This window comes from Gobio gobio (genome assembly GCF_949357685.1).
Source record: "Gobio gobio genome assembly, chromosome: 8".
Taxonomy (NCBI): domain Eukaryota; kingdom Metazoa; phylum Chordata; class Actinopteri; order Cypriniformes; family Gobionidae; genus Gobio; species Gobio gobio.
This window is the reverse complement of record NC_137114.1, coordinates 43,632,946-43,648,946: the sequence shown is the minus strand read 5'-3', so window position 1 is coordinate 43,648,946 and position 16,001 is coordinate 43,632,946. Positions and strand designations below refer to the sequence as shown.

The 16,001-nt window shown below is 41.4% G+C and overlaps 1 protein-coding gene across 2 annotated transcripts in view; it reads left to right on the top strand.

Moving 5' to 3' along the window:
- The window catches only part of LOC307129865 (NACHT, LRR and PYD domains-containing protein 3-like), a 119,674-nt gene that overhangs the window by 35,901 nt on the left and 67,772 nt on the right, over positions 1 to 16,001 (top strand). Inside the window, exons 9-12 of one of the 2 annotated variants that reach the window (XR_013816945.1) lie at positions 4,320 to 4,490; positions 10,697 to 12,216; positions 12,303 to 12,413; positions 13,625 to 14,335. Coding sequence is in view for 1 of the 2 variants with exons in the window: in XM_079822655.1 (XP_079678781.1) it covers positions 4,320 to 4,490; positions 10,697 to 10,867 (342 nt within the window). In the remaining variant the exon portion in view is untranslated. Of the gene's footprint in view, positions 1 to 4,319; positions 4,491 to 10,696; positions 12,217 to 12,302; positions 12,414 to 13,624; positions 14,336 to 16,001 lie in introns of those variants that run through there. The other variant, XM_079822655.1, reaches the window with a different exon arrangement.

Here is a 16,001-nt window from a genome sequence, read left to right as displayed (position 1 = left end):
GGAAGGCCACAGGTAAAATTAACATTTATTATAATAGGTTTATGTAAAGATTGTTTTAAGTTCACTTAAATTAAAAGTTGTTTTTTTAAAGCCTAATAAATGTTGAGATTGGTATCTTTCAGTTATACTGTAATATAACGTCATTAATGTTTCATAGAGACATTAGTATCAGTGATACTGCCCTTCATTCATAAAAAGATACCATTACAACACATATTTAAAATATACTGTCTTTAAATTGTTTCTACATTAATTTGGAGAGTAACTGAAATTATTACAATATCAAAATATTAAAAAAATATTTTTTTTATTGTGCTTCACAGATTAATAAAAATTCAAATAAAATTAGAATAAAACATTTTTATTAAGCAAAATAAAACATTTCAAAATGCTTCACTGAACTGAAATCTAACATTACATGGCTCAAAATCTTAGCGGGTCCCCCTTGTTGTTGATCTGCTTACAAATGCACTGTTCCCTGCAATACTCTGGCCACAATCTTTATGAATCTGGCCACATCAGCGCTCCTGCCCACATAAAAATATAAATAGATTTGTTTTCTGACACTGTTTCAAGTAGCTAATTTAACGTAAAAGCAAAGCGTGCATGGTTTGACAGAATGTGCGCAAAGTGCGCTCCCTTCATAATTCCTAAAAAGCTATCATCTCAGTTCATTGTGATCTCACAAAGCTCCAGCAATGAAAATAGCAGCACAATGAATCTTTCATGTCTACACTATCTTTGTTATAATCAGAGGATTTGCCAGCATACGGCATTCAGCACTGAGCAAAAACTCTGAAGTTTTGAGCGGTTGAATGCATCTGTTTGGCCATTGCTTTCTAGAAATAAACACATGCTGGCTTAAACAGATAAATTATAAACAGAAACTCTGCCTATGCTTGCGCCTGTAAATCAGATTAGAGCAATTAGAGGCAAAGACCTGCCGCATTTCTGTCTCTGATTGGTTTAGACCACGATATGATCCAACCGTGTGTGAGTTCTTTCAAAGGAGAACAAAAAATCTGTGCCTTTGTTCGTGGAGAGGCAACGGATGCGATGACGTTAGGTACACCAGTGCGACCCAGGAAAAATGTTAGTTGCACCCTTACAAATTTTAGTCACGTGCGATGACTCGCTAGAGCCTGGGGTCCGTTCTTCGTACCTCGCTTAATACATCTAAGATTATTTGACAGATCCCAGATCTTCTAATCCTCATAACTGATGTCTGGCTAATTTGGTTCTTCAAACGAATTTGCGGATTGGATTAAAATATCTGGATTAAATGATCTAAGATTACTGCGCGTTCTTGTGTTCCCTGAAGAGGGCAGATGCATCGATACTCGAAACCACGATCAGCAATGCAGCGATTGGCTGGCGTCAAGACAGCAACGTAATGACATCATATAATTAAAAAGCCACCTGGCAAAAAACTTGACAAATTACACAAAAAACCCCACGGATTTCTGGACCTTTATAAGGAAACAGCCAAACGACCAAACCAACTTAAAAGTTATAATAGATAAATGATAAAAAAAATTTTTTTTACATGATTACCAATTATTTATATTCACGATTTTATACAGTATTTGTACACCCTTTACATTTTAATTTCAATGTTGTAATTTAATTTTTAATTCAATTTGAAGCAGATTTGTAACGTGACCGTATTAAAGTTTCTTAAGGGTCAAGATCAAATTATCCTCTCTTGCACTGCATCAAGCCACTCCCATAATATCCGTCATCACTTAAATTAATGCATGGCTCAGATTAACTGTACAACATGTGTGTAGACCAATAAAAATAAAATAAAATTATATAAAGTAATTATTCCATCACAAATAAATCGCTCAATCAAGTGGCTTTGTCTATAGTATTATACACAACATTATACATTCTCATATACATATTAGGGCTGTCAAAAGATTAATCGCGATTAATCGCATCCAAAATAAAAGTTTGTTTACATAATATATGTGTGTGTACTCTGTTAATTATTATTTATATATAAATACACAGACATTCATGTATATATTTAAGAAATATTTGCATGTATATACTGTATATACATTTATATAATCTATAATATATATAAATATAAATGTTTTATATATAAAAATAATATTTTTTTTATTAAATATATACATGCTTGTGTGTGTATTTATATATAAATAATAATTAACAGAGTACACACACATACATTATGTAAACACAAACTTTTATTTTGGATGTGATTAATCGCGATTAATCTTTTGACAGCCCTAATACATATACAATATAGCCTAACATTTTTATATTATTATTTAAAATTATTATTATTGCCCCTGGTTCAGTAATAAACTCTTGTAATAAAGTTGCAGTGGCTGGGACAGATTTTAAGTATCACCTCAAGATGCAATGTAATCCTGTTTACATGAAATAAGACGCTCCCGAGCAGGTTTAAGCTTACAGACCTGTTACTATGACAGCAAGTCCAGGATGAGCTTCGAAGAACCAAACAATCCAAGATCATGCCAAATCGTCAACAATCAAATCCAGCTAACTGAGTTAGCGAGGTACGAAGAACGGGCCCCTGGTGTCTATGATTGGCCACATTTCTCACTGCTGCAAAAACACATTGTAAATAGGAACATTTGCACTCTTGAGAACGTCAAACACAAAAGCGCACTGGAGCAATTGCTAAATACTTTTCGCCAACATGATATTACAGTATAAACTGAGGGTACTTATATTTATATTTGACTTTATGCCTTTTACCCATGTTTTTATTTTTAATAAAGATATTATTCTGATCAAACATTAATTGCTAGACCCCCTGCAGTACCGCAGCGGACCACCGGTTAAAGACTCTCGGTATAAAGTTAATAAATACATGAATATTAAAGTGTTAAGGGTAAGTGTTATTTCAAAACTGCTTTATAAAAGGGCCATGGACCAGTAAGGGGCATGTGTCTACGAATGATGGTGAGAAGAGAGCGCTGCACGTCATTATTCAAAATACACGACACAGGATGGACATTAGCCGAGCGACGACAGAAAGAGAGAGATGGCAGACAAAAAATACATGTGGAAAATGTCTATAGAACAAAAGAAGGCTTACGATCAGGCAAGAAATATCAGCTCTCCAGCGCTGCAGAGAACACAAGGAGCGCTAAGGTCTGCAATTGGAAGCAGAGGTTGCTTTATTTCTTCTCGATAGATGAGTAACATTGGTTTTGTTTTGTTTCACAGAACTGATATATGCTGGCTTTTGCTTGAATATGCTCGTGTGTCATGTTCACTTGTTTGTCCATTTGCAATCGTATCATTGTTCACTTCAGCGATGATAATAATAATAAATTTTATTTGTAACGCACTTTACATTAAACAAAATCTCAAAGTGCTACAGATTTAAACAATAAAAAATAAATAAAATAAAAATAAATAAGTATAAGAATAAATAAAACTGAAAAATTTAAGTAACAAATTAATCAAAAGCTCTGCTAAAAAGGTGGGTTTTAAGACCACGTTTAAAACAGTCTCTGGGATCCGCAAGTGGTCAGGGAGAGCATTCCACAGACGAGGGGCTGCTGAGCAGAAGGCCCGATCTCCCATAGTACGGAGTTTGGTCGTGGGAGTTTTGAGAAGATGCGTTGAAACAGAACGGAGATTACATGTGGATGTTTGTGTGGTGAGGAGTTTCTTGAGATAGGGACCCATTTATTTCCACATCCTATAAGGCTAAACCACTGTCTGTTTCAAGTGTCAGCTTGCAGTGTGTCCGAAAAGTAAGACAATAAACTCCTAATATATGTTTGTTTCCTTTGGTTCCTCTTTTCGTGATGGATATAACCCTCTAATCTTGTCATATTTGTAATATGTTCGTTAGTTCGTGCTTGTGCTATCGAGTTGTTCATGATAACTGTGTTTGTGTTTTGGGATGTAAGGGATGACATTTTCATTGAACATTTGACCTGGATTACCAGAGTAACACACATTGCTTTCGCTTATTGATGGCATCGTACCCTCGGAAGTCTGGCACAGCAGATTCCGCCCTAGTCGTTGCCTGGGTTACGTATGTGTGGGGCGAGCTATCAAAATAGGGGCGAGACCCTTTTGGGATAGGGGCGTGTTTGTTTTGGTGATTTGAAATATCAACATCGGTTACCAGAAAGCACTTTCCCCACCTTTACTTTAATGCAGTCTTGACATTTGTACTAGTGTGAGTTTGACCATGAAACTTGGATAAGAATTTGACATTGTTAAATTATACTGGAATTGAAAGTTGTTGGATAGCTATTTGAGAGTGTTTAACTATTTATTTGATTTTCATCTTTCTACAGGTTGAGAGATAGTGGTGTCACAGATGAAGGTTGTGCTGCTCTGACTTCAACTCTGAGATCAAACCCCTCACACCTGAGATATCTGAATCTGTCGGAGAATAAAATAGGAAAATCAGTGAATCTGTTGTCTGATGTCCTGGAGGATCCTCACTGTAAACTGGAGACACTGGGGTAAGATTATATTTGACTCTCACATATGAATCATAATGTAAAGTATATTTGAATTGTTCTGTCTCTTTCTGCTGCTGTGAGTTCAGCTAATTGAGCTGTAAATGAATGAACACACAAGCTGAGAGAACTGAGTGTCACTGAAATGCACACTTTCACATCACAATCAACATTTCAATCTCTTAACTTTAACCCTTATGTACCCTTTGAGTTGTCAGAAATATCAGTTAATGTTTTTTCTTTAGATTTTGTAACCTTTCTCATTTAGGGTCATGAACATGCAAAATTTCAACACACTGATAGTTTTGACATATAGACACATAATTAGTATTACGTTTGTGATGTGTTGCGGGTCAATTTGACCAACATATATTAACGTTCTAAGGCAACTGTGCAGACCTGAAATTATAAAATTTCTTGGTTATATATTGTTATTTTTTACTACCCTATGCAGCTAAAAAATTAGCTTTTTGTCCACTTATTTCAATACAGAAAACTATTTTGTTGACCACATATGGTAAAAAATTAGCTATTCTATTTATCTGAAATACAATTTTATTGCAGTTTTTCTTGAAATTGTGACTTTTTCTCGTTTAGGGTCATGAACATGCATGCAAATTTGCAACACACTGATGTGTGAAATGTGCATACAGAAATGTTATACGATGTTATACGATTTTTTATGAAACAAGAAAGAAGTTTGTTTGTCTAACCCAGATTAAATCATCTGCAAGACACCTAACCCCAGCTGCTCCCGACGAGCTGGATGGCGCCTTGCGTGACTGACACCACTGTCGGTGTGTGAATGAGTGTATGAATGGGTGAATGTGAGGCAAATGTAAAGCGCTTTGGATGGCCTTAGGTCTGTTAAAAGCGCTATATAAATGCAGTCCATTTACCATTTATCTGTGCTCCTGTTTTTGACCCAGCAACCATTTACTGAAGGTTTAGTTGCTTCTGGTACTTTGATTAATACTGCTTTTCCTACTGCTATCTTTACTTGTTTTTGTACTTAAAATGGAAATCAGTAAAAAAAAAAATATATATATATATATATATATATATATATATATTTAGTTTGATCCTTCACCACAATCAGTGGATCATACAGTGATTCACAAACATATCAAATGGAGATTCTTTCCTCTGTGACTGTTATTATTAAATGTTCGATGTAAATTGGGATTTGAAGCACAGGTGTTAAAATCCTTTTAAATTTCTTTATTTTCATGACCGTGAGAAATCGTCTAAGGTTACGTATGTAACCTCTGTTCCCTGAGAACAGGGAACGAGTGCTGCGTCTAGCTGACGCTATGGGGAACGCCCTCGGCGTGACTGGTGTCTGAAGCTACTATCGAATCACGGCAAAGTCTTTGACCGACGTCAGCCCATGACGTCATCAACGTGCGACCCGGAAGTATAAAAGGGCGCCGTGCCAACACATACACATCTTCTCGTCTGAAGGGACTGTATGGCAGATAGGCCCTGAAGCATGGCAACGCGACGCAGCGCTCGTTCCCTGTTCTCAGGGAACAGAGGTTACATACGTAACCTTAGACGTTCCCTTTCGAAAGGGGAACTCTCGCTGCGTCTAGCTGACGCTATGGGGAACGATATACCAACGCCGCCATGCTGAAGGGAGTGTCTGCCCATTGGCAGTGACAACTGTCAACACAAGTAATTCATAGAAAAACCTGAGCGATTCCCCCTCAGGTCCCTGGGCTGACAGTGACAGCACTCCCTACGGTCATAGCCCAAGCTACACAACTAAACGGAACCCTAACGCACTGCGTGGGGTTCCATCCAGACAGCTCGAAGGCCCAGGACCACTACTTCCACCGAAGGGGTCCCTTTAAGGGAATGTGGCTAGGGGACCCGAAGGAACCCCAGCCAGTCACTACCCGGGAAAAAAGTTCTCCCGAGTGCCACCAGGGAGGCTTGACCTGGTGCCCTAAGTGTTATGGACACTTCGGTTTAGCCAACCCTGTCTGTTCAAAACAGAGCCTCTGGATGGTGCCCAAGGGGCGTCCAAGCTAAGGGACTGCAACACTGGCAGTCCTACTTAGCCCGGAACTCAGAGATGGGTTATCCAAGAGAGCAATACTCAGCGTAGTGCTTTTCAACCCTTGCTATTGAGGGGAGTCTGCCTGCTCAAATCAAGGATCTACCAGGCGCTTGTGTTTCAAAGCAGTAGGGAGGCTGAAAGGGCCTTAATGACTGATCTAACAGGGAGGCCTCATGAGAGGCCTACGACCGTCTGACCAGGCTCAGGCGGCTGAGCACTCATAGATGACCCTCATTGAGGGGAGCAGCTGAGCCTGCCTGGCGAGTAACCTCCAGCTGTAGGCCCAACTACCACAAGTTCTCACAGAGAACTGGTAATCAAGTGCCTAGCTCAGGAACTTCACCTTCAAGGAGGCCCTGTGGGCCTACTACTTGATAGCGGGTATTCCAGGGAGGCCTATAGAGGCCTACTACCTAACCGCAAGCCATGCTGGAAACCAAGCATCCTGGCTCGGGACTCCGTCCTCAGGGAGGCCTACTGAGGCCTACTACCTGACAGTAATACCGCCAATTTTAGCGAAGCATGGTCCTGCTGAGGTTACCCTTGTTTTCTCAAGGAGGCCTAATGGAGGCCTACTACTTGACAGTCAAGCTACGCAGGCTAGTCGGGCATCCTGTTTAAGGAACCCGTCCTCAAGGGAGGCCTATTAGGGCCTACTACCTGATAACCAGCCTTTAGGGAGGCCTGGAGAGGCCTGCTACCTGTTTGCAATGCGTGCTAACTGTATCAGATGACTGGATCCCAGGAACACCTTAGGGAGGCCGGATGGGGCCTACTACCTTGTTCGAGTGACCACAATCTGGGAGCTCACCCTCCGGGAGGCCTATTGAGGCCTACTACCCGACAGTCAAGCTACGCAGGCTTTTCGAGCATCCTGATTAAGGAACTCGCCCTCAAGGGAGGCCTATTAAGGCCTACTACCTGATAAGCAGCCTTTAGGGAGGCCTGGAGAGGCCTGCTACCTGTTTGCAATGCGTGCTAACTGTTTCTGATGACTGGATCCCAGGAACACCTTAGGGAGGCCTGATGGGGCCTACTGCCTTGTTCGAGTCAGGGAGGCCTATTAAGGCCTAGAATTAACAGCAGGCTTTCAGGGAGGCCTGATGAGGCCTACAACCTGCCTCTGGTAGTGATCACAACCTGAGAGCTCACCCTCAGGGAGGCCTAGCAAGGCCTTACAACTAACAGCGGGCCTTCGGGGAGGCCTGATGAGGCCTACAACCTGATAGCCTCCAGGCTAGCTGTCCTGATGCGCACCTCGGTACATACCTCCAGTGAGGCCTGGTTTGAGGCCTTCCAACTGATAATGCGCCTTGTTCAAGAGGCCTACTGAGGCCTACAATTGACAGCCGACCTTCAGGAGAGCGTAATTACCCCTTTTTAACCTGATAGCCAGCTAGGCTAGTAGTACCTTGATGCTTAAGCATTGTCACCTGCCTTACTAGAGGCCTGATAAGGCCTACCACTGTCACCGTTTAATCTTGAAAACGGTGCAATCCTTCCTGCTAACTGGGACAGGCATATTTGCAAAATGTGGGTTGTAGTAACATTAGACCCTACGGCTCGTTTTCATGGAGGCCTGCTGAGGCCTAACACATGATAGCTACCCATTACTATGGGGACCCGTTCCAGGGAGGCTTGTAAAAGCCTACAAGCTGTACGAGTTTCGCAAAAACGAGAAATAACTGCCAGACAAACAAACTGACTGCTATTTAAACCAACGACTCTCAATGAGAGGAGGCCTCCGATCTAAGTGGTGTACAACCAAAGGTGACGGTGCCTCAGCAACGCGCCTCCTTCATCCACATACCGACTGACGTCGTAGCGCTCAGCTGTAACAGAGACAAACTAATCCAACCTGCAGTGGCTTAGGGAACCGAAGACAATAGTAACCCTAAGCGGTAGACAAACACTACATTCTATCAGAAAAGTGTGCTACCACCTAGTAATCCGCAAACATTTCAAAGAAAATAGCGGCGGCCTAAACACTACTCTCAATATGAGAGGAGGCCCATCTTCTGATAACCATAAGCGGTGGCCTATCTGGCGCCATCTTGACCAACCAGGGAAAGCCAACACACGCTCACATACACAGCCCAGAGAATGGTGCTGTGTTAAAGCCTAACTTAACAGGGGAAAGACAGTTCTCTCTGATGAATACCCAACTCTATACAGGAACCTGGGGTCTGTAAGAAATACATATTTTTAGTATAACACACAAAAATGACCACTCTCACCTGCGGCATGCTGAGCGAAGACTCATTGTGCGGTTCTCACCACCATGTTCTACCGCCCTTGAATGCCTGAAAGGGGCGTTCTCACTGAGCAAGTCCGGGCGGGCCATCAGAACATAGTTCTACTCACCATAGGCCCGCCTCAGGCCTGATGTAAGAAGCGCCTGGGTAAAAGTCATAAAAAGACATTAAAAAGGAAAAAGGAGAGGGCTATGATGTAATCGCCCTCAAGGGAAGTGATCCATCACCAACGCCCTCGTTGAGAACGTTTGTCCTGGATCACCTCCCTCAGATCCTTTTTCCCGCGGGAATCCCGTCTCCTCTGTACCCTGCTCCTCCAAGGAAGGGGGGCACGAGAGGAGACGCTAGCACTCTGGTCCTGCCTACGGTCCTCAGACCGTGAAGGACCAGGTCCCGCCTGCCTGGGTGGGGGCGCGGATCTCAGCGGTATGCATGTCTTAAATGCCGCTGAGCGCGCCTTCGCCTCCCTGAACTTTCCAACCACCGCCTCCACGGAGGTGCCGAAAAGTTCAGTAGGCGAAACCGGCGAATCGAAGAGAAAATCTTTTTTTTTTTTCCTTTTCTTTCTCCCCGATATCAGCCAGGCCCAACCACAGATGCCTCTCCGTAACCACCATAGCCGCCATAGAGCGGCCGAAAGCAGCAGCAGTCTGCTTGGTGGCCCGGAGAGACAGATCTGTGGTGCGGCGCAGCTCAGCAACCGCCTCAGGGGACAGCCCGGCCCCCTGGTCGAGATCCTCCAGCAGGTCCGCCTGGTACGCCTGAAACACCGCCATGGTGTGAAAAGCAGCACCAGCCTGACCCGCTGCCGTGTATGCCCCCGCCATTAAAGCTCAACGTGATTTAGAAAGGCAGAGTTTGAGCTCTTCAGTGTTGATGCCCACGAAATGCGAGAAAAGTTCTTAAACTTTCCTCGCCAGTCGGTAGCCTCAACACATATCCATATTCCCCTATCCCCTCGACATCAGCGAAGTTAAAACGCTGATGTTGATGAACATTGGGTAGAATATGGATTCTTCCATGCCCTCTCGATCTCTGTAAGAAGATCAAGAAGGAATGGAAGGCTCATCTGAGCTGATGGTTTATGGCCAAGGAGAAATCGATCGTGCAATCTATCACGAGCGATCTCTCCTCTAACGCGCCAACATGGCAGCAGCAGCCTGCCTGCAGCATGTTCCATAACATTCATCAGCTCAGCATACACGGTCAAGGTGGCTGAGAGGATTCAACCACTCTCACCAGCCATCCCTAAGAGCACTTGCTGTTTAGTCTCGTTAGCCGCCAGATCGTCGCGACGATCGGCGAGCTGCATCTGAGAACCCATGATGTATGCCAACACTCAGCCTCAGCTTGAGCGGGACAGCATCATCCAGTCCCAGATGCCAAACTTTCTTCCCTCAGGAAAAAAGCCAGACTAGAGTGGAGCGATCTCAGATTGAAAACCGCTCCCACTCACACACAAACAACTTCAAATGAACTTGACTGTGCATGCTCTTGATCCCAGGCAGTAAATACACACTCGTGTGTATTAATAATTGAATTTGTTTTACCTTAACTCGTATAGCAGTTCAAACAGACAGTCCCTGAAGACGAGAAAGATGTGTATGTGTTGGCACGGCGCCCTTTTATACTTCCGGGTCGCACGTTGATGACGTCATGGGCTGATGTCGGTCAAAGACTTTACCGTGATTCGATAGTAGCTTCAGACACCAGTCACGCCGAGGGCGTCCCCCATAGCGTCAGCTAGACGCAGCGAGAGTTCCCTTTAGAAAGGGAACTCCAATTGAAATGTAGTCATTTTAATAGTCTGATTAAAATTGTGATTTGTACCTGTTGAACTGATCTGATCTGAACCGAGAGAGTGAAGAGTGTGTCATTGTTCTCTACAGGTTGAATGATTGTGGCGTCACAGATGAAGGTTGTGCTGCTCTGGCTTCAGCTCTGAGATCAAACCCCTCACACCTGAGAGATCTGGGTCTGTCTAAGAATAAAATAGGAAAATCAGTGACTCTTCTCTCTGCTGTACTGGAGGATCCTCACTGTAAACTGAAAGCGCTGGGGTAAGATCATATTTGACTCTCACACATGAATCACCATGTAAAGTATATTTGAAGTGTTCAGTCTCTTTCTGCTGCTGTGAGTTCAGCTGATTGAGCTGTAAGTGATTGAACACATGAGCTGCTCCTCAGTAACATGAAGGGAGGGGTAGTCATAAAAATAGTGGTTAAAATCCTTTTTATAAATCATAAATTCAGATATTGATTCTTTTTCATGTGTGAAAAGTATATATTTAAATTGTTTTAAATATTTGTACCTGTTTGTATGTTTTTATTCATAGTGTGATTTTTGGGGAATTGTATTGAATCCAGTTACATGAGAGTTAAACAGACTCAAGCTCAACAGTCAGAACTGAGAACAGTGCAGTTGTGTTCTTAGATAAGATCAAAATATTGAATGCAATTGTTGAAAGAGGTAGAACAACAATGAATTTGAAGAATTTAAAATACTGAAAAGAAAAATTAGAAGGGAGATTCAATGACTCAATGTAATGGGAACAGAGAGAAGCAGGAATATTACAGAGAGGGTGAAACAATGCTCAAAATACCAGCAACTAAGATAAAATCAGATCTCAGGATGTGTCAAAATCAAAGAAAAACACAGAATGTAAGTTTATTGAAGGGTTTGAAGAGGAAATCAGTGCTGATCAGTCATGTGAAGATTTTAGTAACCATAGTTTCTTAAGCCGCGCTTCCACCGCAGGAACTTTCCCCCGGAACTAGGAACTTTGGGGTGGAACTCGTTGTGTTTCGACCACAGGAACCAGGGTCTAAATGAAGTTCCGGGTAAATATTTCCCCCTCCAAACGGCCCTGCTTGCGAGGTGGTACTTTTTCAAAGTTCGGGAACTTTCGGGGGTGGGACTTGGGCGCTTAACATGCTGATTGGTTGAGCTCTCGCAGCATTTTTTTTTCAACTGCCATTTTTACAAGTCTTTTGCAAGGTGGGTTCTGCGTTCAGTAAATATTTTCTTTGCAACAATGGAGTTCAACCAAAATACGACCGATGGACCAACGACGAGGTTCAGGCTTTATTGAGCATATATGCGGAGGAGGACATTCAGCGGGAACTGGAAACGGCGACCCGCAATGAAAAGTATATTCCATGAAGATATCGAATCGGTTCCAGTCACACTCGAAAACAGTGCAGAGAGAAGTTAAAGAAATTAAGACAAGATTACAGGAAATTAAAGGATCATAACAACTGGAGCGGTTCCGACGGGCGTACCAACAAGTGGTATGACCGCCTGGACGCGTTGTTGGGACACAGACCGTCCTTTTCTGGTGCAGCGGTAACGAAAGACTCGGCTAGTGCGTTGTTGGAAACCATCCAGGAATCCGAGTTGATTGAAGGTAAATATCTCATCTTGGTATCATCTATTAAACTCGTTGCAGTGTTTAAACACGTTGCAGTAACTTTTTTCAACGTGCTTTTCCAGAGGTAACGAGTGGCCCTAATGAATTGCAGGCAACGGATGCCAGCGTGTTTTCCCCTGCGGTCACCAGTAGCCCGCGTCCCGTGTCTCCTGCCGAAACACACACACGCCGAGGTATAAAGCTGACAAAAATGTGTATATATTTCAAAACTGATTTGTAATCCTTAAAGGAACACTCCACTTTTTTGGAAAATAGGCTCATTTTACAAGTCCCCTAGAGTTAAATAGTTGAGTTTTACCGTTTTTGAATCCATTCAGCCGATCTTTGTATCTGGCGGTAGCACTTTTAGCATAGCTTAGAATACATCATTGATTCTAAACTGGTCATTTTTTGAATGAGATGCTAATGGACTAAGACACTTTCAATATTTTTCCTATTTAAAACTTGACTCTTCTACAGTTACATCGTGTGCTAAGACAAACTGAAATGAAAAGTTGTGATTTTCTACACCTACATGGCTAGGAACTACGTTCTCATTCCTGCGTAATAGTCGCGGATCTTCGCGGCCGTACCATGGCTGCAGCGGCGCAATTATTCGTTGGTGTTCTGTGAAACATGGTGGTAGTATACACCTTCAACTTACTATCACAGCCCTTTACAACACACAGAACCATGGCTGATCACACTGGTAAATCCACAACACAATTTGTTGGCTGCAAGCCTGAAACTCTCTCTGCAACTACACAAACTTAGTGCCGGTCACATTGAAAGTTACCTATCTGGGGGCTACTTTCAGGTGCTGTAATATCATTGTGCTGCTGCAGCCATGGTACTGCCGCGAAGATCCGCGACTATTGCGCAGGAATGAGAAAGTAGTTCCTAGCCATATAGGTGTAGAAAATCGCCACTTTTAATTTTCAGTTGGTCTTAGCACACGATGTAACTGTAGAAGAGTCAAATTTTAAATAGGAAAAATATTGAAAGTGTCTTTGGTCATTTTTTGAATGAGATGCTAATGGACTGATTAGAATCAATGATGTATGCTAATCTATGCTAAAAGTGCTACCGCCAGATACAAAAATCGGCTGAATGGATTCAAAAACGGTAAAACTCAACTATTTAACTCTAGGGGACTTGTAAAATGAGCCTATTTAAAAAAAAAGTGGAGTGTCCCTTTAATGGTTTTGAGTAGTTTTGTTGTTTTTAATTGTAAACTTAAATTGCCCATGATAAAAATTGCACACTGGGCATTGTTCAAGCTGGGCAAACAATTGTTCATTGTTTGTGGTGAAAACACTTTAAATAATTAATTGATGGTTTATATTGTTTCATGGTTGCCTTGTGTATTAATTTCAATGTGTTTCTATGCAATTTTTCTACTTAGGAAAGGAAAAGGGACTGTGACTTTCTTGATGCACTGAGGGTCATGGAGGATGCTAACCGGGCTGTCCTGCAGCGTGGACAAGAACAATATATGCAGCTGTTACTTGAGAGCCAGGCCGAGGGGAGAGAGAGAGAGATGAGGAGGCAAGAGTTGGCATTCCACCAGTCAGAAGCGGAAGAAAGCAGACGGCAGCAGAGGGACTTTCAGACCGGGTTTCTGTCTGTTCTTGGACCGTTTGTCCAGTCGTTCAAGAAGTAGCCACAATGACCAGCCGCTTGAATGAAGCATTTGCACTACCACATTCGTACTTTATATATTGTACGTGTTGGCACAGCTCTTGGACAGGTTACTGAAAATACACTTTTTTTATATTCTTGTTTTCACATTTTATATTTTCATTGTATTGTTCTAGTAATTTTTTTGTCTTTGCACACTTTTATTTTATTTATTTTAATTTTGTAAGAACTAATCTGTCTAAAACAAAGTCAAATGTGTAAAATGTCACTGTGTCTTTTTAATTTCCACATTCTAACTATATAAACACATTCTAATTGTATTCATATAGTGTAGGAAGCAAATAAAAGGGCTGCTGCTCGCAAGTCTTTCTGAATATGCACATAAACATATCTAGAAAACATATTTTTTTTTTAGTGAATGCTAAGAGATGTTATTGTGATAAAAAATAAAATACTTGCAGTATAGTACCTAATCTTTCAACCGCTTAATTCAGTCTATTGTTTTCATTCAATTAACTTGTCACACATCTGTCATGAATGACTGAAACCTCGTTATCCTTTTATAGAAAATCTTTTGTTTTGGAATTGAGCTATTACAACACATTCAGATTCTGGATTGCCCATCATCCATTTTGCATTAAAATGGTCAAACCAGGTGAAAGTGCACGTTTAAATAAGCAGTGTTGGTAATGTGTATACATAACCAGCAAAAGCAGCACTGCTTGCATCTCCTCCATACTTGTTATTGTTGCAGACAGTATCGTGCAAAAGTGATTACTATCCGCCGCTGACTGGGAGGAGCAGTCACGCGCATTCCCACGTCACCGGACTAATTTGCCTAATCTTCCCGGTACTTTAGACCGCGGTGGAAACGCAGACAGTAGCAGGTCTGGGGGACAAAAAGTTCCTGGGAAAAAAGTTCCTGGTACAAATAGTTCCGGGTAATTTCGGTGGAAATGCGGCTTTACAGTCTACTGAGGGAAAGAGGGATGTTGAATCTTTATTTCTATCATAGGGTTTTTTAGATCTTCATTGATTCATTAAAGGGTTAGTTCAAATGTCATTTATTTATTACTCACCCTCATGTCGTTCCACACCCGTAAGACCTCCGTTCATCTTAAAACACAAATTAAGATATTTTTGTTGAAATCCGATGGCTCAGTGAGGCCTGCATAGTCAGCAATGACATTTCCTCTCTCAAGATCTATTGATGTACAAAAAACATATTTAAATCAGTTAATATGAGTACAGTGGTTCAATATTAATATTATAAAGCAATGAGAATATTTTTGTTGCGCAAAAAAAACAAATAATATATTGTGAATCAGTGTATCAAATCAGCGGCTCGGAGAGCCAAACTCACGTGATTTCAGCAGTTTGGAGGTTTGACATGTGATCCGAATCATGATTCAACACACTGATTCATACGCTCTGAAGCTTCACAAAGCAGTGTTTTGAAATCGGCCATCACTATGCAAGTCGTTTTTTTTTTTTTTTTTTTTGGTGCATCAAAAATATTCTCATTGCTTTTATAATATTAATATTGAACCACTGTACTCACATGAACTGATTTAAATATGTTTTTAGTACATTAATAGATCTTGAGAGAGGAAATGTCATTGCTGGCTATGCAGGCCTCACTGAGCCATCGGATTTCAACAAAAATATCTTAATTTGTGTTTCGTAGATGAACGGAGGTCTTACTGGTGTAGAACAGCATGAGGGTGAGTAATAAATGACATTATTTTCATTTTTAGGTGAACTAACCCTTTAAGATTTTTTATGATACAAGATAGAAGTTTGTTTGTCTAACCCAGATTAAATCATCTGTGCTCCTCTTTTTGACCCAGCAACCATTTACTGAAGGTTTAGTTGCTTCTGGTACTTTGATTAATACTGCTTTTCCTACTGCTCTCTTTACTTGTTTTTGTACTTGTTCTTAAAATGGAAATCAGTAAAAAAAATGTGTAGATTTTGTTTGATCCTTCACCACAATATCAGTGAACCATGCAGTGATTCACAAACATATCAAATGGAGATTCTTTCCTCTGTGACTCTGTTATTAATAAATAAATTATTAAACTTTCGATGTAAATTGTGATTTGAAGCACAGGTGTTAAAAGCTTTACAAATTTCTTTAT